The sequence below is a fragment of the Falco cherrug genome, chromosome 2 (assembly GCF_023634085.1).
Source record: "Falco cherrug isolate bFalChe1 chromosome 2, bFalChe1.pri, whole genome shotgun sequence".
Lineage (NCBI taxonomy): Eukaryota > Metazoa > Chordata > Aves > Falconiformes > Falconidae > Falco > Falco cherrug.
In genome coordinates this window covers 91065048-91085283 of record NC_073698.1, presented here as the reverse complement: position 1 = coordinate 91085283, position 20236 = coordinate 91065048, and the positions used below count along the sequence as shown (strand labels likewise).

At 35.7% G+C, this 20236-nt stretch overlaps 1 protein-coding gene across 4 annotated transcripts in view; it reads right to left on the bottom strand.

The window, feature by feature from the left end:
• Positions 1 to 20236, bottom strand: part of RPS6KA3 (ribosomal protein S6 kinase A3) — an 80234-nt gene that overhangs the window by 23017 nt on the left and 36981 nt on the right. For 3 of the 4 annotated variants that reach the window (XM_055701205.1, XM_055701206.1, XM_027810885.2), the window contains 7 exons: positions 18270 to 18351; positions 14383 to 14463; positions 13288 to 13367; positions 10785 to 10891; positions 8364 to 8401; positions 7850 to 7992; positions 4598 to 4668 (listed from right to left, as the gene is read on the bottom strand). In XM_055701205.1, coding sequence (XP_055557180.1) covers positions 4598 to 4668; positions 7850 to 7992; positions 8364 to 8401; positions 10785 to 10891; positions 13288 to 13367; positions 14383 to 14463; positions 18270 to 18351 — 602 coding nt within the window. Of the gene's footprint in view, positions 1 to 4597; positions 4669 to 7849; positions 7993 to 8363; positions 8402 to 10784; positions 10892 to 13287; positions 13368 to 14382; positions 14464 to 18269; positions 18352 to 19938; positions 19958 to 20236 lie in introns of those variants that run through there. The other variant, XM_027810888.2, reaches the window with a different exon arrangement.

The following is a 20236-nucleotide window of genomic DNA, read 5'->3' as shown; positions in this document are numbered from 1 at the left end:
TTAAGTCCAGTTATTACCAAGTGACACCAAACAAGAAAATCCATTCTGATAGTAAGATAAAAGACATTCTAAAAGAGGTAAGAAAACTACCACAGTATGACATACACCAAGAACACCCAAGCAAAACAACAGGAAACCTAAAGCTGGAAAATAGAAATTGTACTAAGGTAAGACAGATCTTGCAAGATTAGCAGGTAAAACGGAAAAAAATCACTCCCTTCAGTCCTTCTTTTTGAACCCCTCACCCCCCCCCCCATCAATTTCAAATACTACTTTCCAAATTTCCAGTCTTGAATTTTTTGATTTATGTTTTTGTAGCCCTGTCATTTAATTTTGTTTTGTAATCTTTGCCATATTTTTCTCCTTTCCATTTAATGTTGAGCCTCCACCCCCTCACTATTACTAGGTATTACTACACTTTTTCTTATGACCATGATAATGGTAAGGGTGGATATAATTTCTCCTTTCCACCTCTCATTCAAACTGTGGTTTGTATTTTTCCATAACAATCCATCACACAAGCTTTCTTTGTGTTTCACTCAGAAGACATGATTTGCCTTGTGTTCCAGCTATTCGTAGATGTCCACCTCTGTGTCACTTCAGCAAGTGCATACACATTGCCGTTGATTCACTACTAATTACTTTAAAACTAGAATTTACTATATTTTCCGTTCCTTTCAGCTTTAATGAACTCAGAGGTAGGGTGGGGTATAAGTCTGAAAAACCATGCCTTCTTTAGGCTATTCAATAATGCACTACAGGCAGACCAAGACCACGGATGAAGTGGAAGAATAGGCAGTGACCCATCCAATGCTTCCCCGACTGCCATGCACCGCTAGCGGCTGAATTCTTACTCATGCGCTCTATATGCGCTGATTTCATTGCACATTCACTCGATATCATTTCTGCTCACAGTGAAGTATCATAGAGCTATACTGTGAAAGGAAGCAAGAAACACACTGTCTGCAGAAAAACAATGGTATCATTTACAGTGTGATTGAAGGACAGAGAACAGACAACTAAATACAATAGGAGGGCTGCAGTGGGTGGAAATCTTTGTCCTATTATAATCCAAACCAGCTCCAACAGTAGGATGCAACCCTGGAGGTTCAGTATGATAGGGTCAACTACTTAGAAAAAAATCTAAAACCAGGCCAAAAACATAACTGCAATTAATCTTACAGAGAAGTGACTCAATGAATAGAAACCAAGTACACAGAAAAAATTCTAGAGGACTGGTATGTACTGCAGTCCACAGTGGAGTGACCTGGAGGCCCCTGTGCAAAGGGCAGAGATTACGACTGTCAGTGCTCCCTTTCCATCACAAAGGAGCACCTTTCACAAAATCCTTTACTGGCCAGTGACACAGCAGAAGAAAAGATCATCACCAGGTCCTCAGAGTTCCTACGTTATACAACTACATGAGTGACAGCAATTTTTTCCCAACATTCCTGATGGATGAAGACGGAATTTTATATGAAGGCATACCTCTTCAAAAGGAGAAAAGATGCTTAAAAAAGTTAACTTCATTGCTGCAAACTATGATTTCGTCAAATTGCAGACTTTACAATTTTAGGTAGAACACACAAGAATAAACAAGAACTTGTCTTGGTAATGTTGTGAGAAAGAGAGAGCCCAGAAAAACATGCTTGTATGAAGAATACATTTTCTGTGGATTTTCAGGAACAGAACATAAGAAAAGCAATATGTCTTAAATGATACACTATGAAAATATGAACTTGTATGCACACCTGGCCATTTTAAACAGTTTTACAAATTATTTATGGAGAAATATAGTACATTTACTACTATACAGAGAATAAAAAGAAAACAAACTGCCATTCTTACGGGGCCAGACAAAAAATGTGAACTTATTAGAAAAGTCTTTAAAATATCTTCTGTTTTTCAGCTGTTCAATATTACTAACAGTGAAATAGATTTATATGTATGTAATAATGATAAACGTAGAGAACATTAAAACAGAAGTAAAATTTCTTTACTTCATATCACATTTTTTGTGCAGCTCTCTGAAACTAACAACAGTTATGAAGATTAAAAGGTGAGAAAAGAAAGAACTTGGAAAGGGAATTAGAGATACTTGCTCAGACGAAATCCAAAAGTAATTATAGAATTATAGAATTGTTTAGGATGGAAAAGACCTTTAAGATCATTGAGTCCAACCACTAACTTAGCGCTGCCACGTCCACCACTAAACCAGGTCTATAAGTGCCACGTCTACACGCCTTTTAAATACCTCTATGGGTTGTGACTCAACCTCTGCCCTGGGCAGCCTGTTCCAAGCTTGACCGCCCTTTCAGTGAAGAATTTTTTTCCTAATATCCAATCTGAACCTCCCCTGGTGCAACTTGAGGCCATTTCCCCTTGTCCTACTACTTGTTACTTGGGAGAAGAGACTGACACCCACCTGCCTACGGGCTCCTTTCAGGTAGTTGTGGAGAGCAAGAAGGTCTCCCCTCAGCCTCCTTTTCTTCAGGATAAACAGCCCCAGTTCCCTCAGCCGCTCCTTGTAAGCCCTGTGCTCCAGACCCTTCACCAGCCTCATTGCCCTGCTCTGGACACACTCCAGCACCTCAATGTCCTTCTTGTAGTGAGGGACCCAGAACCTGACACAACATCTGAGATGCAGCCTCACCACTGCCAAGTACAGGGCGACAATCACTTCCCTAGTCCTGCTGGCCACACCGCCTCTGGTACAAGCCAGGATGCTGTTGGCTTTCCTGGCCACCCGGGCACGCTGCCAGCCCATATTCAGCTGGCTGTCGACCAACACCCCCAGGTCCTTTTCCACCAGGCAGCTTTCCAGCCACTCTGCCCCAAGGCTGTAGTGCTGCATGGGCTGGTTGTGACCCAAGTGCAGGACCTGGCACTTCTTGTGGAACCTCATACCACTGGCCTCAGCCCATCAGTCCAGCCTGTCCAGATCCCTCTGTAGAGCCTCCCTGCCCTCAAGTAGATCAACACTCCTGCCCAGTTTTGTGTTATCTGCAAACTTAATGAGGGTACATTTGATCCCTTCATCCAGATCATTGGCAAAGATATTAAACAGAACTGGCCCCAATACTGATCCCTGGGGAACACCACGTGTGACCAGCCACCAACTGGATTTAACTGCCTTCACTACCACTCTTTGGGCTACGAATGACTATGAATATCAATTAACTGGGGAGATGCAAGGAGGATGGTCCACATGGCAGCTAAATACATAAGATTTTTGTAGCAACAGTGGAAAGACTGTTGAGGAACAGAGATGAGTCACATGCAGACAGAGGAAAGAACAAGAAGATGTGACTTGTGAGACATGGATAGAAAAAAAAAGCATGGCTCCTGAAATAAGTGATAGTGCAGTAGAATTCAGACTAGCTTCTTGTAAGTAGGAGGTGGTCAGAAGGAGTTTACGCTTGCTGTGAATAAATAGAACCTTTTAGTAAAAGACATTCAATAATCACAACATGAAGATTTGAATTGGCATGGTGTTGACGCAGCAGCAGAAACTAGCAGCACTAAATACATTTGCAAATACAAGATGAGGAAGAAAAACAAGGGCAAAGAGTAACATAACATGTATGCATTATGAAAGCAAAAGCAAAGAAAAGAATGAGTTTGTTTTCTAGCAGTTTTCGCATTCTAATTGCTTAAAAAATATGAAAGAATTTCATATATTTACTTTTCAAAACAAGCCGTTGATGCAAAAGAAATGCTGGCTTCGATATATGGGAAGACAAGCGGTAACGGGACTAAGAACAATGAAAAACAATGAAGCAGAAAACACATGAGAAAACTAAAATAGTCTTATGAACTTCTACGGGAAAAAAAGTATTAGTAAAAAATGATGGAAACAGAGAAGTGAAACTATGATATGAGGAAACAGAGGAGCGTGCACAGCATTGGGCTACAGTCCCAAAAGTGGGACAATTACGTTATAGGTTGTATTAGTTCAGAGAATATGTAGGGAATCAGCAAGAAAAAAAACCCAGCAGGTCTTCATTAGCAAAACCAAGAACATTAACTGCATGAAGGAAAGCAATTTCCACAATATGGTTAATGCAAAATCTATACTGGAAATAGCAAAAGGGAAAACTGGAGCTTGGACAAGTCATAGGAGAGTACGTAAGGGAGGGTGCACTTTAGTAACCAGGGGAAGTATCAGAGAAGCAAGTTGTTGGCAGCACCAGTAATATAAAGTAGGGTGAGGAGCTGGTAAGATAAGAGATGGGTAAGGAGAGAAAATACTTCTCAAAAAAAAAGCTAAACCAAAAAACAACAAGGAAAAAACACACAGGTTATCAAAAGGGATAAGAAAGTTAAAAATATTATGGAAATAAGATGGGAAAGATCATATGGTTGGAGAAGTTATTATTACAGATTAAAGAGCTGCTATGAAATTCTTTGTACCTGGTATAGGGGAGGAATAGAAAGGCAAATTAGACAGGCAGCAAAGGGAATTAGTAGTATGGAATAGGGAGTGAGGATTTACCAGTACCTTTGGAAATGAGGGAAGAGTAGAAATTAGATATTGCAGCCCGGAGGGCATCCCTGTAGAATACCTGATGAGATATATAAATAAGAGTGTACTCACTTGAGAATCATAGTCATGGTTTCTTTTCTGTCTTTCCCTTGGAAAGGTAGAGTACCAGTGAGCATTTCAAACTGTATAGAGTAAAACTTTCATCAATTACATTACCTGGACAAAATCTAATTTTTGACAAAACTACTTAGCATCTTAACCTTCCAAAATTCATGCATGTTAACAATCAAGTCTCTGCAAAACAACTTCTCATTGTACAATTTAAATTACTGTAAACATTGAGCAGCCTTTGGCATTTTTAAAGCTGCAAAATATTTTCCTATATTGACACCTTGCTTTACATGCTTCTATCTGAACAATTTAGACTATAATGTCCTGTGTTTCATTTCTACCTACAAAAGTTTATTCTTGGAAGACTTGATCTATACAACTGTATTTTAGTTTTCAAGAGAGTAGGGAGTAGGGAAAAAAAAAATTCCCCTTTCAAAAGTTAGTGATGACTTCTCCTCATGCAGAGAAATTAAAAAAGGTCAAAATTTTTTACATCGGCATGTACATAGCCTTAATTGGAAAGGGGAAAAAGGTTAGTTGAAATTGACGAAGACATGCATGATGAAAAGTGGTTACTGTATGCATACAGCAGAAATAAAGCCTGAAGGAACACATAAGAGCTACAGAGTACATGCACGCACATTTTACAGTGCCTGGTAGCAGGCAACAGACACTGTTAAAATACTGATTTGTTCTGAAAGTGACTGAGTAAAAATAGATAAATAGAAAGGCACTTCTGTTGTGCTGCAGTATACTGCAGGGATATCGGACCTAAGCGAGGTAGCAAAAGCAGTCCGGCAGCCGTCATGGGAGCCAATACTCTGAGGCAGAAATCCTGATTTTTGATTTAAGAATTGCAAAACAATTTCATCTAACGAAGTGTCAAGGCATACACTTAAAGCCATCAAAATTAAAATAATTATAAAGGAACCCTCTGAACAGCTTATGCAAGCTTAAGTCATCCTGAACACCAGGTATCCATCCTCTATTCCCCTCTTTTCTGGTATGACCTAATCGTTCAGACTTCTAAGCATTAAAAATGTACAGGGATAACTTGAGTGAATAATGTCTGACTGTAGCATTCTTATATCTACAATAGGAGCATGAAGTTGCACTAACAGCATTCTTTAAAACCTTTTTATATAAAAATAAAATTTTAGAATTCTTACCCTACCTATAAAGTATTCAGAGAATAAAAGCTGCCAACTCTTCACTACTGCGAGATACTTTTTACTCTAAATATTATTTTTTACATATATACTTATATTTAAAATTTTACATTTAATTTAATGCCAACATGAAAAAACCCTACTTTTAACTTAACACTTAAGACAATTTTCAGGAAGATATGAGAGGCACAATCCAAAACTATAAAAAAAAATAATCACCTTTTGTTTGTTTATAGTGTAGAATGATTGTCACAAGTTGCACTTGCAAAAAAGCCCTTTTTTAAAGGTAAGTTTATAGTGCTGCATGTTTGGCTTACACTTGCTTGAAATAAAAAAAAGTTTCTTTAGCAAGGTCCTATTTGTCACAAGCATACACACTTGTATAAACAACTCAGCATACGTGTTCTTTGTCCCCTCCAAAAACACTACCTTCCAACATCAACAGGTCAATAGTACTTTAAGAATAAGCCAACACTGGCCTTCCCTAGTTATCATCTTCTACAGGAGAGTACCTCAAACACATAATGCTCCTGAAAACTTTAAATGAATGTTTTCACGTCTGGCATTCAAAACAGTCACTCTTTTAGAGGACAAAATGAAATATACTTCTCAAGGATGGTTTAAACATACTCAGTATCCAGCAGCAGGAGAAAAGAGACCAAATGATTTGTCGATACAACTTTCTAGTGTCCGTTTCTATCTTTAACTTCTGTTCAATCCAGATAATGTGTACTCATACCACACCAACAACCACTTGAATTCTCTTAATTAGAATCTGCATTGATTAAATCATTTGAGAGCGGACACATACAGACTGTCTATGAAAATTACCATGCAAACTAGGAATGCAAGCAATAAAAATACGATGTTGAGAAAACTGCACTGTATTCCATCTAGAATTTAGAGAAATTACTTTTTAAGGTCATATTTTTGTATTCAAAGTAGAACTCAAAGTATTTAAAATGCAGTGCACTTAGACTGTGAAAGCTACACGTCACGTCTAACATCTTTCAGCAATTTTCAATTTTAGCATATGCACTTTGTAAGCACAAAATTATGTTTCCCAGCTTTATGAAGTAAAGCTGAAGTTTAATCCTGTTTGTGTTATCAACAACAAATATCCTGCAACTACCCTACAATTATCTGTTACTTGACTGTGTTCTTACTGATCAAATGTACTTGGGTGTGTGTGTGTGCTTGTCTATCTGGAGAGAGTCTAGTTATCAGATGCTACTTTTACATAGTCAGTTTTCAGATCACAACAGCATTCTAGATGATTAAAAGGTGATAGGATGACTTATTTTCAAACACGAGTACTTTTTGTACTACAAAGCACACACGTTAGTTGTACTGTTACAGTCATATGTAGCAGAAGCAGTAAGAAACAAAATTATTTCCTTTAGAAATACAACTATTTAATTTTTATGTAAAAATGCACAAAAAGATTATAAATATTAAAAGCCATTCAGCATTCCTAATATACCAAACATGATCTATTTTTCTCTTCCAAAGCCATATTTGATACACACATTATTTCCCCCAACCCTGTAACTTCACAGAAGTTAACTCTCTGCAGAAACTCTGTAAGCAACTGAGCAACTATATTGTATATCAGCTCAGTGTCATTTAGATTATTTTGACGTGTAAGAGCAACAGCTGCCATTATTCCACTGAGGTATAATTACACTGGAGACTAATTAGAAAGTTATCATTCATTTTTTCCAACTTGAGAATAAATTCAAACTTAAAATTTCCATCTAACTTTCTTCCCTGTCTTGGAAGAGACAGTATTTTTCCTGTATACTTTAGTATTCCTATTAGTCTCCGTAACATTCAAACTACAATAGATGCACAGTATTTCAATTCAATGGTAACAAAAATAGGCATATTGTTGGTGTTGATATGAGACCTAGTCCATGTTCTTCATCCAAACTCTGTGGTATTGTTATTAATTTCATATAATTTAGACTTTTTTGATAGTTAGAATTCATTTAAAGCTCACCTTAGAGTTTAACGTTTGATTTGTTTCACCAAACCTGGCAAAGCACAGTTTTGCTATTTTGTACATTTACCAGAAACCTACCATTAAAACACCAAAAGACCACCAGTCTGCACTCTGTGTATGGCCTCGTCTATTAACGACCTCTGGTGCCATATATTCCACTGTTCCACAGAAAGAGTAGGCTTTTTTTTCGTGATCAATTGACTCCTTACTTAAGCCGAAATCTGGTAGAAAACCAAAAATAGTTCTAAATGTAATTATTCCTTTTAAAATCACTTATGGTTAATACTTTCACCATAATGTGAAACGTGATACTTGTTTCATACATACACCCAAGTACACATGTGGGAATTACAGAATTCTCTTCCCCTCCCCACATTACCATATGTCCGTAAGATCAGATATACTTGTAAAGCAGATATAATATTTAAATTATTCTGTATTTTATTTATTTCAAACTAATTACTTTATTTGCTCCACAGCAAAATTACCTACCAGTTAAAACTGCGTATTTTATCACACTCCCCCAAAAAAGGAAAAAAGCAAAGATTTTTATAATTAAAAGATCCAGACATTGCATTTTCCCCTTATTCACCTGTCAATTTGATATGTCCTTCCTCGTCAAGCAGGATGCTAAGAAACAATAAAAAGAATAAAATAAACTAATTAAAATCTTTTAACTGTTGTTTCAGACAGTGTATTGATAACATTTAGGAATAAACAGAACAGCATACATAAAGATGAGCAGAATTGAACATGCATGTAAATGAATCATTAGGAGATGATACTTTGAAACCGCACAATTTATTCTCTTTTAATTCTTTCTTTGCAAAGATTATAAAACATAACCAACACTTCAGAGCTTTATTTAACTATTTGGTTAAATTCAGCACAGCATGTAGTAACATTTATATTGAACTTTCAGTTTTGGCCATCTGCAGTGCGTGTCTATCACAACTGCTAAAAATAGAAATACAGTTCTGTTTCTATTAAACTGAGCAAAATATGTTAATACAATGTATGTTTGCATATATATGCAAAATGGGTATTCATTTTTAATTGCCATTTCAGAGTGTTGACCACTACAGATAACAGAAGTAATAAATATTCTCATAGTGTACCAAAGGACAGAACCCATAAGCCCTACACTTAGAGCAGGCCTTGTTTATTTCAATCACAAAGGCGGCCACAGTTCTCTGAGAAGCCAACTGTCCTTAACCACCACTGAATATAATCACAATTCAACACATGTAAAATATTCAGGAACTGGACTCTGTAACACCACCTACACAGAGGACTTAGTTCCTCCAGATTCTCTTGTGGGCAGCTGCATTTCATCCTGGGGATGAGACATGACTCAGGCACACACTTCTTGTCCATTCTCCCTGCCCTTTCCTTTTCCTCCTTACAGTTTCCGTGGTGGGAAACAGCCCCACAGTACAGATACAGCCTGTGAGAGTTACTATGTCATCCATAAATTGCAAGTAATATGATTTGCTTTGATAGTTTTTTTTAATCAGATACACCCAAGGCTAAAACCAAAGGCGTTTCAATAGGTATTGACACATCCAATTTTTTTCTTTTTTAAAAACACTGTGTTTGAGGCAGTAGCTATTTAGTCTTCTGACAATTACTATTTCGTTCTTTTCCTCTTGGAAGTAAATGTTAGCAAAATAACTAAAGTTCTCTCACTTTGCTTTTTAAAGATCTTTTTCTACTGGGCAAGCTTATTTTTCCTCACTTCAGAATTACTTAACAGAACACTCCCAAAGTTTAAACATAATTAATTCCCTGTTCATTTGGAAGTGCAACCCCATGCCAAAAGTCTCCAAATTTTTGATTTGAGTATGAATCTTTCCCTTCCTGTCAGTCAGGGTTAAATATCTTAAAATTTGTGTCTTTTTTTCCAGGAGATGCATAAAAGAACAAGTTATCCTAATGGAATTTTCATGGAACAGCCAGGTTCTGTGATACTTGTTACTCCTTTTTGCTCTTTTCCACCAATCCTTTACATGAGATGGTTATCTCGCACAGACTTTTCAGGTTCCCTCTATAGCCATAACAGAGAAGTTGGGTCACCAAAGACATCAGGACTTTGGAGTTTATATTACAGATTTCCCAGCAACGAGGCAGCCTATGCTAACTAACTGACTGAGCACAACAGAGGAGATGCACACATCATATTGTCACTTAGATTCCCCTCCAGACAGAGGGTAACACTACAGCATACATTTGAGCTGAAAGGCTCAAATGTTCCACGTGATTGCACTGACATTTTCTTCTTCACATCTTCTAAAACTTAAAAAAACCAAACCCCAAAAGCTTCCTGGAGGAGAGACGTACACAGGAGACAGAATTCAGACATTTGAATGAAGCATGGATGGCCAATATATTGAGACACAACACCATACCGGAATTGTAGCTTCAAGCTTATTTTAAGTTTTCAGTGTAATTGTTACTGATTCAGCGATTGTCGATACTCTAAATGAAGCCTGTGACTTAATATTTCCATATTTTACTTAAAATTTTAAACTCTATTCTGCTCTTCCTGCAGTGCACTTTAAAAATCAGCATTGGAAAAAAATGTTTGCTGTTAGCCTTCCAAATGCAAAGACACAACATTCAGCTGTAACTTTGTATCACACATTTGTTCTAAGTTTATCTGTATACCAGAAATTCTACAATAATGACAAAAACAAAAGGTCATGGCCACCTCTTCTCCATCATACACCCTAAAATAACTGGAAAATGAAAGTTAGGAATATTTCAGTACATTCTTAAAGTGATATGGATTATAGTACTTGGCATATCACTCTGCAACTAGATGCTCAGATGTTCTAGCAGAAATTAAATCCAACCTTTTTAATTAAAATAGCCCACAAACTTCCCCCACCTCCCTCCCTGTTCAGTTTATATAGTAAATTACTGAAGTTTAAAAGCTGGATAGTGAAGTGCATGGATAGAAGTGCTACAGAAACCAAATAAATAAACTGCATCTGCTGTAGAGGAGTCTTACTTTTCTGGTTTTAGGTCCCGGTATATTATTCCAAGACTGTGCAGATGGTCTAAAGCAAGTGCTAATTCTGCCAGGTAGAATTTAACATCATCTTCTGTGAACATCACCTGAAAAAGCAAAACAATGTACTTTACATGCAAAATCTGTAAAGCTTATACCAGCACCAACTAAAGAATGGTTTAAACAGTGGTTTTGCAGAATGGTTCTTCATGATACTTGAATTCATTTATATATGAAACCCTAAAAATTAAAATTCCTTAGTTAAACAAAACCTAGGATTTTATAAGCAATACTATTTCACAGTACATACCTGAAAAATAACTTCTGAAGCCAATATTATTCTTTCTGCAAAACAGGTTATTTGCTTCTGATTGTTCAAGGGAACAGATACATTGTATTGGGACTGAGAAATTTTGGGAAACATTTAAACAATGTGACTACCTCTTCATTGGATGTGTCCATTTCACTTCCAGACAACAAATAGACTAAAGTAGTCCAAATGCCTGAATTTCATCTACAAAGTCAGAGACACAAGAAAAGTATATGCACCTTGGCTTGGAGAAGACTGCCTCAAAGTACTATGAGAAAGAAGTTACAGTGATGGTAAAAACCCCAAGATGCAGACTGAGATGTAAGTGCAGAAAAGGTAAATCAAGGAGTAAACTAAGGAAATAGGTTATGTAAGAGCACAGGTAAGATCTCAGGTAGTAATCCCACATTTTCTGTTAAGAAGATAAATTAATCCCGGCTTACACTGAATGAAATGAACGTGTTGTCCCAATTACATCAACAACTGTTGCGATCCACTGACAGAAAAGTTACAAATAATGTTTTCTGAGAATTTAGAAAAAGATACAAATAAAAAAAAGCCTACGTTATTTGATTCTACCTCTGTTACCACTTAGCCTTTTTTAAAAATCTTTAGATACAGCATATGGACCTGGAAAAAACAATGGCAATGGGGAGCACATGTAAACATTATTTTAAGCAAGAGTTAGGAATGAAGACTACACTGTATTTTCCCCTTAGTAAAGCGGGAAAGTGATATCAAAGCTTGTACGAAAGGTTGTTGCTTATGTTACTTCTAGAAAAGAGCCAATATTTAGTACAGGCACATTTAAGAAGGGAAATCCATATAAGAAACATTTAAAAGCTCAAATAATGAAAGATCCCATGAGGATGATAATACACCCACTATGGATGGAGTTAATCTCTCCTGATCCTAAAACATCTGCGGTTTAGACATCTAGCTCGGAATTAATCACTTTTTCCTTTGTAGTCAATGGGGAAAAAGCAGGAACTTTTAGGCTGCAGTTCATCTGATCTATTGTAAAAATCACATGATTTGATAGGAGGATGACATTAATTGCATCCAGAATGTTCATTTCACTCCTTCAGTTACGAGCAATTTGCTTAGATTCAGGTACCTATAATGATTATTTCTTTCTAACCATATTAAACCTATAAAATTTGAGTGGCTCAAGATTAAGAAGTCATCAGCAGGAAAGCAACATACATTGTTTCTTAGGAATCAAGAAAGAAGTATGGATTTTAAGAAAATATCTCATTTTTAGAGTACTAATAACTTTCTATTTATCTGTGGCAAAACCAACTAAAATAAGCAACTTGAAACAGATGGCTTGACTGAATTAAATTTAATACTTTATGTGGTCAGCACAGAAATTAAGATCTATCTATATACAAAATGCATTGCATTCGACTCTCCTCTTAATAACCATACAGCTTTGTAGTGGTGACCCAACTGTCCCAGATACTGTGTAGCAAGGGAAAATGGAAGGCAGCTACAGTTACAAGCTCTGGCTACTAGATATACATGGGATATATTTATATCTCTATCCTACCATTTATTTGATGAAAGTTTTTGCACAAGTGATAGAAAAAAAATCTGATACATGAAATGTTAGCATTTATTTTAAGAGTTATAATCAAATTAATTTGAGGCAACCAAACTTTTCCAAGTCATTATTTCACATACCTGCACAGAAATACCACCAGTATGACAGAGGCAAAGTGTTCACGTTTGGAAAATTACTGAAGTAAGGGGAATACAATTCTTGCATTTTTAATATTTATAAATAATGTATTTTTGTGTTAAATGTTAATAACTACAACAATCACCACCTGACACTGAATTCTGTATATAAAAACCAGACAAAAAGAAGTTAATTTGAATACAACTACTATATAAAAGTCCACCTCTTTCTGAGACTCATCTTTAAACATGGTAGCAATAGGAGAAAAGCAGCACAGAGAGACCGCTTCTTTAAGCCTTTTTTTAAGAAACAAGTAAATTACCAACAGCATTTCACAAAGTGACTACTTTTTGCAAAAAAACCAACCAAGCAGAAGATTCAGCTGATGAAAAAAAAGATATTAGAAATTTTATTCAATGATAACTGAATTTAAAAATAAATTCTGCTAATACAGACAATTTATAGTGAGATTTTTATCAATAGACAATTTTCAAATTAGAAAAGTTTACCTCTTTGGATAAACGTGTAAACAAGTCTCCTCCCCTGAGAAAATCCAAAATAAGATATAGCTTCCCTTCTGTTTGAAAAGCTGAAAAGATCAATTAAAAAATTAAACATCATCTAATTTTACCCATGATCACAAGATTACCATACCCAAAAATGCACTCTTATTTTCATCATCAAAATTAATTCTTCATCTTTCTCCTTTGTGGAAAAACGTCTTTAAAGGAATTAAGTAACTGTTTCTCTACCATGGACCAGGTAACTCCCATGCCATGTGAAAGCAAAGCAAGTCACCAATGGAATTTCTAAAAAAATATATACTTATGTTAGTCAGCATTTCATTCCAGATTTTGGAAGTAAAAAGCCTAGATCTAAATGGGCAAAATGGTAACTAATGCACGTATTTCTACAACCTCTAGAAACTCACCTTAACAGGAGATCTAGTTTGCAAAAGAGTAACAAGTAAAATAGTGAAAAGCTACATTATTTAAGCCACACCAGAGAGTGATAGACATCTCAGGTTTGAGCTATAGGAAAAACTGGACACTAAAAGAAAACACAAACTGGGGGAAAAAAACAACCAGTGGAAACTATTCTCTATCTTTTTTTCAGGTTACTTTCTGCATGACATGCTAAGAGTATTGATTTCCTCCCCCCTCCACGTGAGTATTTTTTATGGCTGCCCTTAATATTAAAATTAAAAGGCATATTCCCACCAGTTTTGATGCATCTGGCACTAATGCCATTGCATGTATTTTCTATAGAGTAAATAAAGCAAGGCTACGAAATAATAAAAAGAGTGAATGACATTTACGAAAAAGAAGAGGTTTTGGAAAAGAATGGCTAGACATAAATAGATAACTGCTCTCTGAAAACACAAAGGGCTACAGACTCTGAGTCCTATAGAGATTTAACACTGTACATGAAGGTAGCCATGTGCTTACTTTGCATAAGAATCACTACACAGCAAGTATTTGCACAACCAGGATTGAGATAAGACACTAATTTTCTACGATTCTCTGAACCACAAAGCAAACAGTAGGTACGATCTTGACAAGCACCATTTTTACAATATAAAAATTAAATTTTCTACAACTCACCATAATGTAACTTGACAATAAAAGGATGGTTAACTTCTACTAGGATATCACGTTCCATTTTTGTTCGAACCCGATCTCGAACTACAACAGGATATGAGCAAGATTAAAATAAAAGAATTTACATTATGAATCAGTATTACTCAATGTTTCATGATGTACTTCACATCGTGGCCTGTAGTAATACAATGGTCTGCAGGTCGCTATATATAGAAGAGATATGAGACAGAATTTATTTCACAGTACAGAGCTTTCTGATAAATCTCATTATGCATTTCAGTTTGCTTCTGTTTCTGCTGTTGGGAAAATCTGACACTGGGTAAATAAATATAACAAAAGCACATGAGAAAACATAACCACCCTTCAGTCTGCCCTATACTTAGTTAACCTTTTCAACAGTAAAGCAAAACTGTCACAGCTATGTATAGAAAATATAGCCATTTCCTCTGTTGTTGAAGAGCAGGGAAAATTAAAGTCATAACAAAACAAACTAATAACAAATACAATTATACTATCATAAAGATGCTTATATTGGCTTAACCAATTCAAACAACTTGCATTAAGTATCTTCACAATTTCAAAGGAAATTTTTTGTTTTATTTCCCTTCTTTATTATTAACTTAGAATAAAAAGAACACCCATTCAACGTGGCGTGTACTTCAGATAACCTTTCTGATTTTAAAAAGGTCTACTGAGAGTAAACATGTGCATAGTGCAGTGAATCAGACAGCAGAGGCTGTTATTGCTCAAGCTGCCTGTGCTGTCCCCATCATGGTGGCTCAGAACCAGACAAATATCTGCTCCTATACCACCACAGATTAAACTAAATGAGCATCACGTGCAGATGCCCCACATATGGGGCTGGCAATCCATGAATACAGGCAGGACAGTCAGCTGAGCATGGCACCTGCTTCAGCTGTCCTAGGCAACTCCCCGGCCACTCCAGTCAGTGCCTCGTCCCCATCTGAAGCTCCAGATTAGCCAGGACACAGACAAAACTCAGAACTCTTACAGATGGGAGCTAGTGAAGTTTGCTACGTTGGTTTAACATGTTGCATTTCCCTTTCTTTCCCTTATTCTACATTTTGTTACTGCCTCCTTCCCATATGATACAGCTTCTTGAAGGAAGCAGCCCAGAGCAACGAAGTCCAGTCCAAAGTTTAAGATGCTGGCATTCCTAGTACAGTTAACAAACCAGAGTTCCCAGCCATTAAAACATAACAAGGCAGGAAAAAGAAAAAAAAAAAGTCAAGAAGCAAAAGGGTCTTTTAGAAGTTTCGCTACCTTTTTCCAGAAACAGGCACTTACAGTAATACAAGTACTTGTCAAAAAGTTACATAGATACATTTTTATCAAGTTTCCATCTCCCTACAGCAGGTTCCTAAAAATGGAAGCACATGAAATAAGTGCTCAACAAACACAGAGCAAACATCACATTCGAATTTTGACCCTTACATCTAAAGTAATTAAATTGTCATAAAACAGTTGTGTGATTTCACTGTTCCAAGGGTTTATCTGCATTACAAAATCAAAACGCAGAATGTTCTTTTTTTAGGTAGGTTCTGTGGAGAAAAAAAAAATTCAAAAGACTTCAGTACCTATAGCTATGCAACAGTTATATGGATAACAAGCCTTGCTCCTGAAAAGCTAGAGAAAGTCTGGATTTACAAAATCTGAAGCAAAAGAAGTATAAGTAACTAAGCTTATTTCAGACATTAGTATTAGATTTCTAAGATAAATAATGGCTCACTTCTGTTAATTATAGTTTCTTTATGTGTACTGCTGGAAGCACTGATTTTTCTTAAAATGTTTGATGCCAGACTCTCCAGCGATGATTTGGCCGTTTCTCTCTCCCCATCATAAATGGGCACCGAAAGGTGATCCCTTCTATCAGAGTGTATTAATAAACTAGTCTCTGCACTAAACAAAGTTTATGCATATATTTTTGGATTTGCTCTAAACATTAAAAGGTTGATTGTTCATAGTTGCTGTGTGTTCTGGCTAATATAGTTGCATTCCTATGAAAATAGTCTCTCTAAATTTGATTTGTGAATCACACTGCCTTCGATTAAGAAGCGGTCTTTAAAGGGCATTTTTATCTTAAATTTTAGAACACAGAAATAACTTTATGAAATATGTTTGAAAGAGCTAAGGAACCTTAGACAAATCAAGCAATACAGTGTATTATTTAAAATTACAACATTAGATTAGATAAATGTTGCAATTCTGGAAAAAAAGGATTACTTTCAGTTAATTTCATATTAAGTTTTCAACAGTAATCTTCATTTGCTTGCAACTCCACTCTTGAATCACATGTGATTCAAACATGAATCACAACCAAAAGACACTCAAAAATTCGAAGTGTTTAAAAGCGTGGCATCCTCCTGCTAGTGTCGCCTTTCTGCTCAAGACTTTTGCACCCTTGAATTCTTAGCACCTCAAAGAGACTCCTGTTCCAACCAGAAGTGTCAAGCTTCCAGTTACTGTATTTATCAGTCTCTGCCATCTGTAGGCAAAACTAGATCCACAGCTTGGACTCTTAATTTTTACGCATAAGGTTAAATCACAATCAAAAGGTGTCAGAGAGAAGTCTTTAAATGTCTTAAAAAAGCAACTGCTGAATGACCTTTGACTCCAGTCCTGAGCTATTAACAGGCTGGAGAATGAAAGGCTATTGAGGATATCAAAATACCTTAAATGAGTGGAAATCAATTTCAGAAAAACAGGAAGTAAATAATGAGAATAACACGTGCCACAAAACACAGAGGAATCAAAATATAGGAAACTGTTAAAAAATACTTACACCCTCTCTAATAGTTTTAAGGGGAAGTGACATATAATGAGATTCATGAGATTAGATATTCAGCACTAGATCTTAAGCAGAAAGATGTCAAGTTCAATGTTTCAGCAGAAGTTCACAATTTAATGTAAATTTTTGTTCCCTCAGTCATTCTGTATTTCCGGATTAAGCTGTATGTTATCAACATTAATGAACGACAACATAGGTGAAGTACTACAAGTTGTTGGAACTATCCCAAAATTACCATTGCAATTTCAGTACAGTCACGAGTTATAAGAACTACAGACAGAAGTATTAAACAATGGCATAAAGCAATAAATACACGTTCTGGTTAAGGGATTAGTGTGAAAGATCACTTTCACAATGATGTGAAAAGATCACATTTTAGTCTACAGTAAAAATTACACTATTTCTTTTTTCTTGTCTAATTCTCCGGGACAGAATTGAGATTGTTTAGGTTTAAACTTATTTTGTTACTGAAACAATTCAAGACCAAAACTACCCAGGAAACAAAATAATTTACCTATTTGCTCAAGTAGAGTAGATTATTAACTTATAATTTTATCAAATATATTATACATCCAGAACAAGTGCCAAAAGTTTAGGGAAAATGTACTGTATACCTCTGTTTTAAAGACAGACTTAAACTCCTGTGCTTAAAACTTTTAGAATAAAACAGCTGATATAATGCACTTTTAAATATCACGACCTAAATATAAACTGAGCAAAAGGCATTAACTGTATCCTTGGTGATGCACAGCAAACGAAAAAAGGAAGGATATTAAGTTTCAAATAACAGCTCAGGAACAAGTCGGTGGCAGATGTAACACAACTACCCTATTAAACCCACCATCATCTAACAAACAGCATGGAAAGGTACCTACTTTCCCCCATCAATATCAGTGTAGTACTGTTGTTTACTTAATCTTTCTGGGTTTACAATACAAGGCAAGGCAGTGTATTCTGCTATTTGCTGTTTGCTAGAAGAAAGTTCTAAGACACAATCTGCAGAACATGTGTGTAAAGATTAAAGTTGAGTATAATGTCCCCAGTTCCTCTTCCCTCCTCCTGCTCTCTCAACAGCGCTTACCTTTCAAGGTGGCCTTTTTCAATACCTTCATTGCATAAAGCTGTCTAGCATCTGATCCTGAGATTTTTTTGACAAGGAAGACCTGCATTGAAAATTAAAAAAGAATTCTTGAAAGAAAATAAAGGCAAGTCTGATCAATATGCTTGGCTATGATATTCAAGTAGTCAGTATTATTTCAATGAAACTCAGCTTGACAGTTTTAGATTCTGCAAAGCTGAACAAAATTTTCCTTCATTTTTTTTCCCTACTATTCCTTCATTTCATAATCTAAAAGGTTAATTCAAGGAAGTCTGCTAAATTAATTTTGGTTTAACTTAATTGACTACAGTGAACAGAAGAAAGGATGAATTTGCATTCTCTCAGAAGTTGAGACAAACTTGAAACATAAAATTCAGTTTTTTAAAATTTACCTCTAAATAGTTTTGTCTTATTCAAATTTGTAAGATGGCATAGCAAAAGTGCTAATAACATGTCAGATATAAAGATAAACATGTATGCAAAAGTTGATCTGGAAAACTGTATGAATCTATGCATAACAAAATAATAATAATAAAAACTCCTATAAAATTATAACAACCTCTTGTGTCCCAAAAACATACCTTTTCATGACATATTTCAGATTAGTTTTGCATGTACCAATAAAGAACAACCAGCCTCAGCTTATTTGTGTTTCATTTCCTTCTTTAGTGTAATGGGATTTCTTGAGTGGGATTGTTTTTTAAATATCCTTAATTCAAAGTGAATTCCAGCAAAGCCTAATTTTAGGTTCAGAACTGTGGAAGAAAAACACATTAAAAACTAATTTCATATTAAGTATTTATGCTTGGTTATATATTCTGATCATCTATCGATGATGCAAAGGGATCTTAACATAAATGAGAACTGGATACAAAACCAGACATAAATACGTTATATGAAATTAGTTTTAACGTTCTCGTATACTACAACATGTCTCTACACTTTTTCATAAATAACCAGAAAACCTGTGGCAGGTGTGTTTTTCTTCCACAATTCTGAACCTAAAATTCTGAACCTTGAAAAGCATGCAGAATTAGTCTTTTTAAACTGAGTGGAAATTGGTGACATCTTCCCAAATTATTAGAAAAGATATTATGGGGTTTGTAATATCAATCCTTTTTGCATAAAGGCTAAAACAACTGAATTGTTCAGCACTTCGGCAACACTTTGAGTCAACTAGACAATCAATTACTTTTGCTTTTTCAAAACTTGCCCCCCGCCCCGTTATAGCATTGAATTTAGTAATATAAATGAAATACAAGGGATTGTTAAAATTATCATTTATTAACTTACATTTCCTTGCCCCTGAATGATTTACTTCTCCTGATCTGAAGATTTCCAAATAAAAACTTGGTTATAATTCTGGGTGAAATCATATAGCACAGGAAACCACCTTTGGCATCAAGGTTTCTCAGTGAATTCTTACTAGTTTGAGTACAAAATTTTATAGTTTCTGAACATCTACATTTCCAAGCTTAACTGGAACTTCTATTCCAGTAATATAACTAATATAATTTCCTACCACCAAGAGATAATTGGACCAGTTATTCTCATTTTCCCCCATACAGATGGCATTATATGCTAGAGCCTAACATCACATTCAGAATTGCAATTAAGGTGGAAAATTGATATAAAGACTCTGTTGTCTTACATTGTGTATTCCATTCTGTCTCAGTGATCTGCCTTGTCACATCAAGTTAATCTTTTGCTTCCACGTTGGATCTGGACAACTAAAAGTATGAATCACGTACATCTAGTGAGATCTCAGTGTGGACAGTACTCACTAAATGCTAGAAACAGAGTCTTTTAACAGATCTTCAAATAAACACGAAGGTACGTTGTGCTTTAACCAAATTATGACAGCTAATGTCTAGTATGACCACAACTAGGGTATATATATCATGTTTACTTCAGTAGCCATTATTGCCTAAAATTGGCTCTTTGCAATT